Here is a 15452-nt window from a genome sequence, read left to right as displayed (position 1 = left end):
CTAGAGTCAGGAAAGCTCAAATTCAAATCCTACCTCAGACACTCACTAGCAGTATGATCCTAGGCAAGTCACTTAACATCTCTCTCTGCCTCATCTGTAAATCGAAGATAATAACATCCTCCATCTCTCAGGGTTATCGTGGGGAGGAAATGAGATGACATTTGTAAAAGTGCTATAGAATACCTTTTATCTCCTATTATTGTTATTATTAGCCATTCTGATTGAGTAGCTGGTATATGGTCTTCTTCTCCACCCCAATCACCATCTCCTCTTGCACTTTCAGAGGAATTTTTCCCAGAAGCAAGAATTCCTAGTTATGGGTCTTTTATCCCCGCCTCTCCCCTTGCATTTTACAAATTATGGGATGACAGATTTAGAATTGGAAGAGAACTTGGAGGTCAACTATTGCAACCTTGTTTTAACAAATGAGGAAATTGATGCCCAGAGGGGAAGACGTGGTAGTGGCAGCATGGCAGTGTGGGTAGTTCCTTGGATTTGGAGTAGGGGAGTTTCTATTGCTGTTGTTCAGTGATTTCATTTGTGTTCGACTCTTCCATTTGGAGTTTTCTTGGCAAAGATAGTGGTTTGCCATTTCCATCTCCAGCTCATTTTACAGGTGAGGAAAGTGAGGCAGGCAGGGTAAAGTGATTTGCGCAGGACCACACAGCTAGTAAATATTTGTCTAAGGCTGGAACTGAATTCAAGAATATGAGTCTTTCTGACTCCAGGCCTGTATCATCTTTGTGCCCCGAGTAAGGAAGATCTGAGTTCAAATCTCAAGTCAATCACATATTTGCTGTATAAGATTAAACAAGTCACTTAACATCTCTGTGCCTCAGTTTCTTGACATGTAAAATGAGGAGGTTAAATCTGATGACCTCTAAGATCTCATCCAGAATTCAGTGATCTTATTCGGTGATTTTTCCAAGTCATATAGCTATTATGTGGATTTGAACCCAGGTCTTTTTGCCTCTAAATTCAGGGCTCTTTCTATTGGATCACAATATTGGAAGAAGCTGGATTTGAATTGGACAAATTTGGATAGGAAGGGAGAAAATGTGATGATAAAAGGAGTCTCCCTTTTAATATGCAACTTTTTAGGGTGAATGACCCAGAGGTCTATAGATGATAATAACAAGGCTCTAGAGAGAATGGAATATACTTTCAAGGAGGGGAGATGGTTGCTGAGAGATAATGGAGAAGGGGGGGGGTCTCAAAGAGGCTTCAATGACAACCTTGGAGCTTTGAAAGGGCAGTCAGGGGTGTCTAATTCACCCCCATCCCCCATTTTTCAAAAGAGGAAACAGGTCCTGAGAAATACAGTGCTTTCCCCAAGGCTATGCAATAGCCCATAAGGGGCAGAATTGGCATTTAAATCCAAGCCCTCTAATTCCAAATCCAGCCCCAGTCTCCTTTCCTCACCTGGTTTTGTTTGCTGACAACAGACTGACAACAGACAGGCTCGATCTGTTTTTTCGAACACTGCCCCAACAAATGAACCCCATGCCATCCAAAAAGCTCACTACCGAGAGGGCTGGTTTTTCTCAGTCCCAAGCTCCTCTGATATACCATTATTCTTTTCCCAAACTACTAGTTGGTTATATTAATACTTGAGTAATCATGACAAGAATTTGCTCTAAGCCTTTAAAGAACCCAGATGCTAATCAGTATGCATTAAGAGATCCAGCTTAATTGGTTCCATCCAGATAAATTACTTACCTCCGTTCCTATCACAATTTCATCCCTGGGAGAGAAGAAGAGAAATTCATACAGCTTATAGTGTTGAAATAAGCTGAAATACAAAATAAATGGGGAACTGCAGTCAATTTCATTTGTCAAGTACACATCCACAGGTAATGATTATATTAGAGGTCTGTCAAGCTGACCAGGAGAAAGATGTTCAGCACTAATGGTTATGGCCCTATTCCCTCATTGTAGATAAAATTGTCCATAAAAGCTAAGACTTTCAAGGGTTTTTAAAATGATGTGGTGTTTGAAAATGTGATGTAGCATTTAAAATCATGTCACTAATTCCACCTGGAAAATTAAGAAACTAGAATTATTTAGGAATTATTAGAGGCTGTCTTTTAAGTGCTATTAGCCTGGAAGGGCCTCCAAATGGCAGTACTGTTGAGTGATGAGAACCTCTCACCCTGTAGCTTTATTGGGCTTGTCCCATCCTGAAGTTACAGGATTGGAGGACTACACTGAATCTCTGAGTAGGAAGGGTCCTAAGAGGTCATCTGGCTTAATCCATATCTGAACAGAAATTCCCTCAATGACATACATGGTAAGCGGCCATTCTGTGACTTGGAGTTCAAACATGGCATTCTTTTCTGAGGCAGCACCTTCTAATTTTGGAGAGCTTTCATCACTACATTGGGCCTGATATAACCTCCTGCTCCCTTCCACTGAACTATTTCTCCCAACTCTTCCCTCTGGGACTGAACAGAAGAAATCTAATTCCTCTTCCATGTGAAAGCTCTAGTCACCAGATCTGGGTATGCTGTTTTCCTGGGCTCCAATCCTGTTTCATTTCTCCTGCGGTTTTCCCTAATTCCATTCAATTCAGTTCAGGTCATTTCAATTAAAAAAAACATTTATTAAGCCTCTGCTATGAGGGAGGCAATGTGTCAGAAGCTAGGGATGCCCTTTTGTGCAATGTCATTTATTGAGAACCGATAGGCACTAAGACACCTCCTCCTCAACACATGTTCAGCTTCAGAGGAAGTGCCCGAATACAGAAAATTAGAAATTTTGCCAAGAGGCTAAACTCAAACCAAAAAAAAAAAAAATAGTCCTTACTCTCATTGAACTTATTTTCTAATGCAAAATTGATTAGGATGAAATTCATCCTCAATTTCACGTCACTTTTTTTCTTTTAAAGATAAACTTGAATATAGTCAACTAATTTTCTTGAGGTATGTTGGATGTATTTAGCAGACAAGAAGGAATCATTAATGAGTCTGTTTTGTCCTGTCCTTAAAACTTAAAGGCTGAGTAGCTCTGACAATATCCAAGATTGGGAGGGTCCCCCAAACAAATGATACCATTGCCAGCACAATGATGATTCTCAGTGACATCTCATTGGAGACTGGGAAGCTGCTGAAATGTTGAGTTCTAATACCCTGTTTGTGGTAATATTTGAATTTCTTTAATTCTCTTCCTGCTGGTTAGGAAAATTAATAGTCTCATAATCTCCAAAAATGCCCGAGAACAAAAAAAAAATCTTAGTGGTTTCTGTTTCACTCTGGTGCCTTTTGCTATTTAAGAAAATTGATTTTAATATAACTGAGAAATTAACATTTAAAATGTAGCTACTGAGCATGTATAATAATGGCTTTTGCTGAAAGTTGTAATGGATCAAAGTTTCAATGCATTTGAAATCAATGGAGAACTCCTCAGGCAGCTGGGCTTCTCAGAGTTCCATTAGGAGCTGATCTCTTTACTAACATAACCCATTTAATTTAATTCTGTTCTATTCAACAATCCATTTATTAAGAGCCTACTATGTGCAAGGCCCTGGGGATACGAAGGCATAAAAAGATGCAGCTCATAATCAAAGAAAGGATGTAAGATGCAGGACCAGTAAGCAAAGAATGACAATGCAAATTAGGACATGATCAACATAAAAGAGAAATCCAGAGTATTTTTAAAGAAAATGTGAAGGGATGGGGGATGTCTGGGCTTGCTTGTGACGCATGAGTCTGCATTCACTATTTTATCGTGTTAATATGTATTGGTGTGCAGTTCTTGGCTGCATCTAAATTATTTGATACAAGCAGAATTCTACACAAGCTCCCACACTTCCACACCTTAAGGTGACAGATACGGAAGACTGGGTACTGTAGTCAGGGGACCTGGATTTAAATCCCACCTCTGACACTTCTTGTGTGACCTTGGGCAAGTCACGTACTCTCCACGGGTCTCAGTTTCCTCATCTGTCAAATGAGGTGGTTGGAACAGCTGGCCCTCGAGGACCCTTCCAGCTCCAAATCCATGATCAAGTCTTTATGATTTCATGGGTATGATTTCAGTGCTTATTGAGCCTTCAGAGATGGCAGCAATGAGTCGTGGTGGACTGAGGTAGCATCAAACAATGGGCTGGAGTTGGAATCAGAAAGACCTGGATTCAAATTTTGCCTCAAACACTAGTTGTGTGACTATAGGACTCTGTGCCTCAGTTTCCATGTAAAATAAAGGGAGTGGATTTGTTGGCCTCTAAGGTCCTAGTGCTCAGTTGGGAGAGCCTCATTGTAAGGTAGACAATGATAAACTAGAGGGAAACCACAATGGTGAGCAAGGGCCTCGAGTCTATGCTAAATTGTTTTTGTTGTTGTTTATCCTTCATTTTTGGTGAGGACCACCAGCATCGTGGGGTGACATCTTGACTCAAGAATGAATAGGATTTAAGTGAAGTAGAATTGTGTAAAGTCATCAGCCTCACTCTCTCTTCCAGAGTCATCAAAGTTCAATGGCTGGACAAGAGTCAAGATGACTAAAGATGGTCCAGGATGCAGTGGGTAACGTTGGCATCTTGGATATCTAAGCATGCTACAGAGCCTGCTTCAGCCACCATCGTGGCCATTGGAACAAATTGTTCTCATCCACCCATTCCACCAGTGGAAGCCTTCACATGCTTAGGGTATTCATCCCCCTAACTTACCCATGGGTTTAAGGACTGTGGATTACCCTCAGCCCATCAGCAGAAGGTTTTATTGAGATCTAGTGAAAAGACCTAGCAATGTTTAGCCTGGAGAAGAGAAGGATCAAGGGAACACAATAGCTATCTTCATGTTTTTGAAGGCTATCAGGTGAAATAGGGATTATTTCTTCTGCTTGGACTCTGCAGGCAGGACTGGGAGCCAGAAATAAAGACATACTTCAGCACTGTGTAAGGAAGGTAAATCAATACTTTGGGATATTATTTGTAGGCATACCCTCCACTGGCACGATTCATGGTCATTTATATCTTACAGTCTTAAACTGTTCCCTGAGGCTCATAAAGGTTAAGTGGTTCGTCCATGATCAGTCACATAACTCACTAATTAGATGCCAGAGGCAGAATGGTCATCCTGGTCCAGGTCCATTGCTCTATCCTCTACATAGCTTCCTGAAATCAGTCTTAGCTGAAAGTGAAATGGGCTTCCCTGGGAAATTGTGGATTCCACCACTGGAGGAGTGAGAGCAGAGGATGGATGGTCATTTTCTGGGAGAGAGGCATAGGGCCTCTTTGTCAGGTGGTCTGGATCAGTGGTGTCAAACTCAAATAGAAATGATGCCTATGGGTGCATGTTGACTTAGAAAACCACAAATTAACATTATCTATGTTGCATTGCATTTTTATTTATTTTATTAAATATTTCCCAATTATATTTTAACCTGGTTCTGGCTGCACTTGGCCTTTGGACTGTGAGTTTGACAACCCTGGATGGTCCCTGAGGCCCCTTCCATCTCAGAGAGTCTATGGCAGTACCCCTGAAACAACATGAGATATTCAAGAAGAGATGGGTTTGGGTACTAGACTTAAAAATATCCTGGAGTATTTTAGCATAAGAGGAACTTTAGAAAATGCCGTCTTACCATAATCACATTTTAGAGATGTTAAGTTAGCTGAAACTTTGCATTTCCTGACTTTTGTTTGTTAGGCGGCAAATCTATGTATGGTGATGTACAAAAATAAAAAGTTGGCATTGTCTAAAGTTGCTTAAAGGCATTATTTTATCTCATAGGCCCTTTTCTGAAGCCCTTTCTTCAGGGTTGGAATAGCTTTGGGAAAGGGAGAATACCTCATCTTTAGGTAATCAATGATCTCGTTGGCTTGTTGTACATTAAAGACATTCATATAGGGCTTTTCTATGGTATTCGGTCCAATTTCAGCCATTACTTCCCCCAGAAACTTTATGCTGTCTTCCAGCGACGCATGTAGGGCTGAAATGAAATTCAAAGAAATGAAAAGTAAGTGTAATTATGATGGATGCTTTCTTGGCACTCAAGACCCACCCAGAGTGCAAAAAAAAAAAAAAGGTGCTTTCAGAACTCTTCAAAATGCAGTGTTTCCAAAGACAGATAGAGCAAATATTGTTGCCTAAATTCCTTCCTTGAAAGCAATCATCAACCCTAGCAACTGAGAGTTATTTACACAAATAGTTGCACAATAATGCCTGAAGCATTTACGCACAATTTTGACTTTTACTTAATTTTTTTCCTCATTCATCCTATTTAATAATGTTATTCAAACTTTTAAACATTAGGATGATTTCCCAGCATACCTCACTGCAGCTGAATTCTTGGGTTGGTGGTGGTTGTAGTGGACAGTATCCTGAACTTGGAGTCAGCCAGACTACAGTTTAAAATCTGCCTCAAACACTTGCCCTGAGCAAGTCATTTAAACCCTCAGCCTCAGTTTCCTTATCGGTAAAATAGAGATCTTATTAAGAGGGTTGTTGTGAGAATTAAATGAGGAAGGGAAATTTCAACAAATAAAATGAAAATTTCTCATAATTTATACAGTGCTCTATACCTATAGTCCCTCACCTCTTACCACGTAGAGGGAGGCATGTTTCATAACATAATACTATCATAGATATAGCCCAGAAAGGAACCTCAAAGATCATTTAGTTCAACCTCTCATTTTACAGATGAGGAAACCCATAAGAGAAATAAATTGATTTTCCCAAGGTCACATAGCTGGTGTAAGAGGTGGGATTTTAGCTCTCCTCCTCACTCTAAATCCAGTGCTCTACTCACTATTACATTTCCCTTGGGAACAAGATTGGTCATTCCAATAAACCTGAATTTGGAAGCATCTCAGCATTGTTTTTGTTGACATTGTATATACCACACACTTATATAGCTCTTTAAAGTTTGCATTTTGGGTGGTGCCAGGATAAGATAGGAACTCACCTGAACTCTCCCAAATTTGCCTCCAAACAACTACAGAATGCTGCCTCAAAACCAACAAAAAGATGAAGTGAAACAATTTTCCAGCCCAAGACAACCTAGAGGGTGTGACCAGGAAAAGTTTGTCATACTCATATAAAAGAAGAGTGCAGTACAGTGCAGGTTGCATCCAAGTAAGCCAGAAGCAGGCTGCTTCCCAGAAAGACAGTGGGACCCTAAGCCTCAGGGCAGATCAATAGTAAGGCCCTGGGGCCCCTGGAACCCTGACACAACAAGTCAGGTGCATAGCAGGCCAGTGGCATAGTAGGCTACCAACACAGCAGGTCAACGGCAAAACCTCAAACTCCCAGAGTAGCAGGCCAGAGACTAGGCTTTGGGCTCCAGCAGAAGAAACTTGGTCATGAAATAGGCTGGAAAATGAGCAAAAAAATTAAAAAATAAAAAATAAATAAAAAATCTGACCACAGAAAGTTACTATGGTGACAGGAAAGATCAAAACACAAATTCAGAAGAGGACAACAATGTCAAAATACCTATTTGCAAAGCCTCAAAGAAAAACGTGAATTGGTCACAGGTCCCAAAAGAACCATGGAAGAGCTCAAAAAGGATTTTGAAAACAAATAAGCGAGGTAGAAGAAAAACTAGGAAAAGAAATGGGAGTGATTCAAGACAATCCTGAAAAAAAGAGTCAACAACTTGTTAAAGGAAGCACAAAAAATGGGAAAAATATGTACAAACATTCGCTGAAGAAAACAACTCCTTAAAAAGTAGAACTGGCCAAATGAAAGAGGAGGCACAAAAATTCACTGAAGAAACTAATTCCTTAAAAATTAGAATCAGGCAAGTGGAAGCTAATGACTCCATGAGACACCAAGAAACAATAAAACAAACAAACAAAAAATCTAAAGAATGAAAAAAATAAAAGAGAATGTGAAATATCTCAATGGAAAAACAACTGACCTAGAAAATAGATCCAGGAGAGATAATTTAAGAATTATTAGGCTACCTGAAAGCCATGATAAAAAAAAACCCTGGACAATATATTCCAAGAAATTATCAAGGAAAACTGCCTTGATATCCTAGAACCAGAGGATAAAATAGAAATTGAAGGAACCCACTGGTTACCTCCTGAAAAATATCCCCAAGTGAAAACTCCCAGGAATATTATAGCCAAATTCCACAACTCCCAGGTCAAGGAGAAAATACTTCAAAATGCCAGAAAGAAACCATTCAAATATGGTTCCACAGTCAGGATTACATGGGATTTAGCAGCTCCTACATTAAAGGACCAGAGGGCTAGGGATATGATATTCCAGAAGGCAAAGGAGCTAGGATTACAAATAAGAACCACCTATCCAGTGAAACTGAGCATAATCCTTCAGGGGGAAAATGGATATTCAATGAAATAGAGGACTTTCAGGAATTTCTGATGAAAAAAATCAGAGCTGAACAGAAAATGTCATTTTCAAATATAAGAATCAAGAGAAGCATAAAAAGGTAAACAGGGAAGAGAAAACATAAGGGATTTAATAAGGTTAAACTGTTTACATCCTTCCATGGGAAGATAATACTTGTAACTGTTAAGAATTTTATCATTATTAGGTCAATTAGAAGGAGTGTTCATAGACATAGCGTGCAGGTTGACTTTTATAGGATGATAGCCAAAAAAACTCAAAAACAAAATTAAGGGGTGAGAAAGAGAATTGTACTGGGAGAAAAACAAAAGGAAAAATAGAATGGGGCAAATTATCTCATATCAAGAGGCACAGAAAACCTATTATAGTGGAGGGAAAGATGGATACGGGTGGGCATAACTTGAAGCTTACTCTCATCATAAATGACTCAAAGAGGAAATAACATACACACTCAGTTGGGTATAGAAATCTATCTTACCCTGAAGTAGGAGAGGAGGGGAATAAGAAAGGTAGGTGGGGGATTGATAGAAGGGATGGCAGATGAGGGAAGGCTATAGTCAGAAAAAAACACTGGTGAGGAGGGACAGGGTGAAAGAAAAGAGAGAGAGAGAAGGAAAAACAGGGGGAAATAGGATGGAGGGAAACACACAGTTAGTAGTCATAGCTGTGAATGTGAATGGGATAAACTCACCCATAAAACAGAAGCACATAGCAGAGTGGATTAAAAACCAGAATCCTACAATATGGTTGTTTATAAGAAACATATCTGAAGCAAAAAGATATACATACAGTAAAGGTAAGTGGCTGGAGCAGAATCAATTATGTTTCTGCTGAGGTAAAAAAAGCAGAGTTGGCAATCAAGATCTCAAAGTAAAAACAAAAATAGATATAATTAAAAGAGATAAGGAAGGAAGCTACACTTTGCTGAAAGATCCTATAGACAACGATGTAATAACAACATGAAACATATATGCATCAAATGATATAGCATCCATAGTTTTAAAGGAAAGTTAAATTAGTTACAGGAGGAAATAGACAATAAAACTATACTATTGAGGGACCTCAACTTTTCTGTCTCAGAACTAGATAGATCTAACCAAAAACAAAAAAGAAAGACTTTAAGAAGGTGAATAGAACTTTAGAAAAATTGGATATGATAGACTCTGCAGAAAATTGAATGGGGATAGAAAAGAATGTACCTTTTTCTCAGTGATATGTGATACCTATACAAAAATTGACCAAGTATTAAGGCACAAAATCCTCACAATCAAGTGTAGATAGGCAGAAATATTAAATGCATCCTTTTTAGATCATAATGCAATAAAAATTTCATTCAATAAAGGGTAGTGGAAAGAGATTAAAATTAATTGGAAATTAAATAAACTAATGCTAAAAATGTGTGGGTCAAAGAACAAATCATAGAAACAATCAATAATTTCATTAAAGAGAATGACAACAATGAAACAACATATCAAAATTTATGGGATGTAGCCAAGGCAGTACTTAGGGGAAAATTTATATCTCTAAATGTTTAATTCAATAAAATAGAGAAAGAACAGATCAATGAATTGGCATGCAACTGAAAAAAAAAGCTAGAAAAAGGACCAATTAAAAATCCTCAATTAAACACCAAATTGGAAATCCTGAAAATCAAAGGAGAGACTAATAAAATTGAAAGAAAAACATTAAACCAAAAAATAAAACTAGGAATTGTTTTTATGGAAAAAAACAATAAAATTGATAAACAATTGTCTAATTTGATTTAAAAAAAAAAAAGAAACCAAAGCATCACCACCAAATGAAAAGGAAATTAAAATAATTATTAGGAGCTATTTTGCCCAACTGTATGCCAATGGATTCATAAATGAATTCTACCAAACATTTAAATAACAATTCTAATACTAAAGAAACTATTTGGAAAAATAGGTGAAGAAGGAATCCTACCAAATTTCTTACTATGACACAAATATGGTGCTGATACCTAAACCACAAAGAGTCAAAACAGAGAAAGGGAACTATAGACCAATATCCCTAATGAATTTTGAAGCAAAATATTTTAAATAAAATGTTAGCAAGGAGATTACAGCAATGTATCATGAAGATCATTCACTAAGACCAGGTGTGATCTATATTGGGAATGTAGGGCTGATTCAATATTAGGAGAGCTATCATCATAATTTACCATATTAATAACAAAACCAACAGAAATCAGGTGATTATCTCAATAGATGCAGAAAAGGCTTTTGACAAAATACAGTACCCATTCTTATTAAAAAACACTAGAGAACATAGGAATAAACAGAACTTTCATTAAAATGATAACTAGTATCTATCTAAAACCATCAGCAAGCATTATCAGCAATGGGGATAAGCTAGAAGTCTTACCAATGACATCAGAGGTGAAACAAAAATGTCTGTTATCACAACTATTATTCAATAGTGAATTAGAGAAGAGAAAGAAATTGAAGGAATTAAAATAGGCAATGAGGAAACAAAACTATCACTCTTTGCTGATGGTATACTTAGAAAATCTTAGAGAATCAAGTAAGAAACTAATTGAAATAATTAACAACTTTAACAAAGGTGAAATCCACATAACTCATCAGCATTTTTATATATTAACAAAAAAGTCCAGAAGCAAGAGAGAGAAATTTCATTTAAAATAACCACAGACAATATAAAATACTTGGGAGTCTACCTGCCAAGAGAAACCCAGGAACTATATGAACACAATTACAGAACACTTTTCACACAAATAAAGTCAGATCTAAACAACTGGAAAAATAACAATTGCTCAAGAGTAGGCCAAGCCAATATAATAAAAATGAAAATTCTACCTAAATTAATTTACTTATTTAGTGCCATACCAATCAAACTACAAAAAATTATTTTGTAGAGCTAGAAAAAAAATCATAACAAAATTCATCTGGAAGAACAAAAGGTAAAGAATATCAAGGGAATCAGTTTTAAAAACATGAAGGAAGTTGGCCTAGCCATATTAGATCTCCAACTATATTATAAAGTAGTAATCATCAAAATTATCTGATACTGGCTAAGCAATAGGGTGGTGGATCAGTGGAATAGATTAGGTATGCAAGACACAGTAGGAAATGTCATAGTACTTTATTGTTTGATAAACCCAAAGACCCAAGCTTTTGAGACAAGAACTCACTATTTGACAAAAACTGCTAGGAAAACTGGAAAGCAGTATACACTAACATTTCATACTGTATACCAAGATAAGGCAAAAATGGATGCATGATTTTAACATAAAGTATGATACCATAAACCAATTAGGAGAGAAAGGAATAGTTACTTGTCAGATTTATGGAGAAGGAAAGACTTTAATGACCAAGCAAGAGATAGAGAGCATTATGAGATATAAAATGGATAATTTTGATTATATTAGATTATAAAGGTGTTGCACAAATTAAAACCAATGCAAACAAAATTAGGAGAAAAGAAGAAATCTGGGAAATAATTTTTATAGCAAGTGTCTCTGATAAAGGACTCATTTTTCAAATATGTGGAGAACTGAGTCAAATTTAGAAGAATACAAGTCATTCCTCAATTGATAAATGGTCAAAGGATGTGAACAGGCAATTTTCAGAAAAAAATAACCAAAGCTATCTATAATCACATGACAAAATATTCTAAATTATTATTGATTAAAGAAATGCAAATTAAAACAACTCTGAGGTACCACCTTATACCTATTAGATTGGCTAATATGACAGAAAAGGATAATGATACATGTTGGAGGGGATGTGGGACACTAATTTGTTGGTGGGAGTTGTGAACTGATCCAACCATTCTGGGAGCAATTTGGAACTATGCCTAAAAGGCTCTAAATCTGTGTGTACCCTTTGATCCAGCAATACCACTACTAGGTTTGTATCCCAAAGAGATTTCTAAAAAGGGGGAAAGGACCTATTTGTACAAAGTCACCTCTTTTTGTGTTGGCTAATAATTGGAAAATGAAGGGATGCCAATCAATTAAGGAATGGCTAAACAAGTTGTGGCATGATTGTAATGGAATATTATTGTGCTATAAAAAATGAGGGAAAAAAAATTTAAAAAGGGGCAGCTAGGTGGTGCAGTGGATAGAGCACTAGACCTGAAGTCAGGAGGACCTGAGTTCAAATTTGGCCTTAGACCAAACACTTGACACTTACTAGCTGTGTGACTTTGGGCAAGTCACTTAACCCCAGCTGCCTGAAAAAATAAGGGAAAAGAAAAAAGAAATGATGAGCAGGATGATTTTTGGAAAAACTTGGAAAGACTTACACAAATAGATGCAAAGTGAAGTGAGCAGAACCAGATAACAATGTACACAGTAACAGCAATGTTATACGGTGATCAACTGTGAATGACTTTGCTATTTTCTGCAATACAATGATCCAAGGCAATTCCAAAAGACTCATGATGAAAAATGCTATCCATCCCTTGGGAAAGAACTGATGGGGTCTGAAGACCAATCAAAGCACACTATTTTCCACTTTATTTTGGGTTTTCTTTTGATCTGTTTCTTCTTTCACAACATGACTAACATGGAAGTATGTTTTGCATGATTGTGCATGTCTAATCAATATCAAACTGTTTACTGTCTTGGGGAAGGGAAGAAGGCTGGGGAGGGAGGGAAAGAATTTAAAACTTAAAATTTAAAAAAATGAATGCTTCAAATTGTCTTTACATATAATTGGGAATAAAATAAAATATCAATAAAGTTTGCAAAGCACTTTATAAATATTATGTTATTTAATCATCCCAGGAACCTTGAGAGGTAGGTGTTGTTATTATCCCAATTTTACAGATGCATAAACTGAGGCAGACAGTAGTTAAAAGACTTGCCCAAGAATCACAGCTAAAAGATACGTAAGGTAGGTTTGAACTCTGGTCTTCCTGATTCCAGCACTCTTTCCACTGTGATGCCACCTCGGGTTCTGCTCTCTTTGTGATGTATTGGTTTGCATAAGTCTTCGTGTGTTCTGCATACTTTATATGGAATTTTTCTTGTGGCACAATATTCCATTATATTCATATACTATACTTTGTTTGGCTGTTCCCCAGGCAACCAGTTTGTTTCTGGCTTTACAAAAACAACTTCTCCAAGGAATGTGGCTGTATACAAGCCCTTTATCTTTGTCATTGACCTTTTCTGGGGTATAGATAACAATAGTTGGATCTGATCATCAGTGAATGTGAGCATTTGAGCAACTTTTCTTGTAAAATTCTTGTAAAAATGACTGGACCAAGTAATAGCTCAAACAACAGTTTTAGTGTGCCTATCTTTCCACAGTCCCTCCAGCACTGGCATTTTTAAAAATTAGTATTTTACTTTTTCCGATTACACGTGAAGACAATTTTCAACATGCATTTTTTGAAAGATTTTTAATTCCAAATTTTTCTCCCTCCTTTCCTTCTCTCCTCCTTCCTCAGGATGGCAAGCAATCTGATATAGGTTATACATATTCAATAATGTAAAACATATTTTCACATTAGTCATGTTGTGAAAGAAAAAAAACAGAAAAAAAACTTTAAAAAAAGAGAAATAGAATGCTTCTATTTGCATTCAGACTCCATCAGTTCTTTCTCTAGATGTGGATAGTATTTTCCATCATGAGTCTTCTGGAATTGTCCTGGGTCATTTTATTGCTGAGAAGAGCTAAGTCAGTCATAGTTAATCATCACACAATGTTTCTGTTACTGTGTACAATGTTCTCCTGGTTCTGCTCACTTCACTCAGCATCAGTTCATGTAAGTCTTTCCTGGTTTTTTCTGAAATCTGCCTGCCCAAAATTTCTTATAGCACAATAATGTTTTATTACATTCATATATCACAACTTGTTCAGCCATTCCCCAATTGATGGACATCCCCTCAGCTTCTAATTCTTTGTCACCACAAAAAGACCTGCTATAAATGTAGCTACTGGTGATTTTTAAAATCATCTTTTCCAATTTATTAGGCGTGTGATGAAAACACATATTTACTTAATTTGCATTCCTCTTATGAACAACTTCTTCTTTTAAAAGAAAAACAGTAAAAATCATGTCTTCAAAATTCTTCAGAGTCTGGAAGTTTTCTTGAATTTAGATTGTTGAAAAATCAATAATTTAATGAATTTCTAATGGGTTGAATTGAAGATTACATAGACATGATGGTGGTAGATGTGTTGGTTCAGATGGTTAGAGAAATCTCTAGGTAGTAGGTTCAAACTCTGAAATGGTTTACAGGAGAATATATACTTGTGAAGGGAAGGAATGGTTTCATTTTGGGGCCTTATATCCTCAGAGCCTAGCACATATTAGAAACTTAATGTTTGTTGATAGAGTGACAAAGTACGGCCTCCCACCATAACTGCACCGTTGTGGGACTATTCTTTGTGATGTCTTCCACTCCCCTCTTCCTCTCAATCTTACTCCCCCTATTTGCCCTGGGGTCCAGTTTTGGCTCCTTAGAGCTCTAGGTTTTGAGCCTGGAAAATTGATGAGATGAGGGTGCTCATTCAACGAAGTATCATGGTCAGGAGCAGAAGCCAGTTTGGATACACAGATGATGAATCCAGTGTGGGACATGTTGGGTTTTTAAGGCTGCCAGCTTATCCAGTCTAACTCTATGACCATCACTACAAAAAAACAAACCGAAGGCCATTTAATGCACAAAGAGAGTCTATTACATTATAGCTAAACAAAAACATTATGTTCTTTGTCATTTAAAAGAAAATTCAACTAAAAAAGGTGTTATGTCAAAAACCTTCAATTCAGCTTTTTACAAAGAAGGCATTGTTACAACTCCCCCCATCCCCATTTTGGTTGGAAAATGGAAAGCTGGGCAGATATATTGAATTTACTTATCCTGGTGTGTAGGATACATACTGGATATGGCAGTTATATAAATAAAAACTCAGGGAAAGAAAGAAAAGAGGAAATGGAAAGGCAGAACAATAGGGCTAATTCTATACTTATAAATTTGGGTGACTTTCTAACTTGTAGGATTTAGAAAGACAGGTATTGGACAAAAACATGGAAGTTCTAATTATGATTTTGGATCTATTTCTTATTACCTTCAATCCAATAGATCTGTGTTTCTTTTCTGCATGTGGTGTACCCACTGAATTCTTGCTGGATGGATCT

General features: G+C 37.1%; 1 protein-coding gene across 2 annotated transcripts in view; it reads right to left on the bottom strand.

Annotated features, from left to right (window-relative positions):
• The window catches only part of CABCOCO1 (ciliary associated calcium binding coiled-coil 1), a 167462-nt gene that overhangs the window by 93483 nt on the left and 58527 nt on the right, over nucleotides 1-15452 (bottom strand). For both annotated transcript variants that reach the window (XM_020998244.1, XM_078150599.1), the window contains exons 4-5: nucleotides 5790-5931; nucleotides 1720-1792 (exon numbers count right to left, since the gene is read on the bottom strand). In XM_020998244.1, coding sequence (XP_020853903.1) covers nucleotides 1720-1792; nucleotides 5790-5931 — 215 coding nt within the window. The remainder of the gene's footprint in view (nucleotides 1-1719; nucleotides 1793-5789; nucleotides 5932-15452) is intronic.

This window comes from Phascolarctos cinereus, unplaced genomic scaffold, assembly GCF_003287225.1.
Source record: "Phascolarctos cinereus isolate Bilbo 61053 unplaced genomic scaffold, phaCin_HiC Scaffold_3;HRSCAF=262, whole genome shotgun sequence".
NCBI lineage: Eukaryota > Metazoa > Chordata > Mammalia > Diprotodontia > Phascolarctidae > Phascolarctos > Phascolarctos cinereus.
The sequence above is the reverse complement of the archived record's forward strand: the minus strand, read 5'-3'. Positions and strand labels throughout refer to the sequence as shown.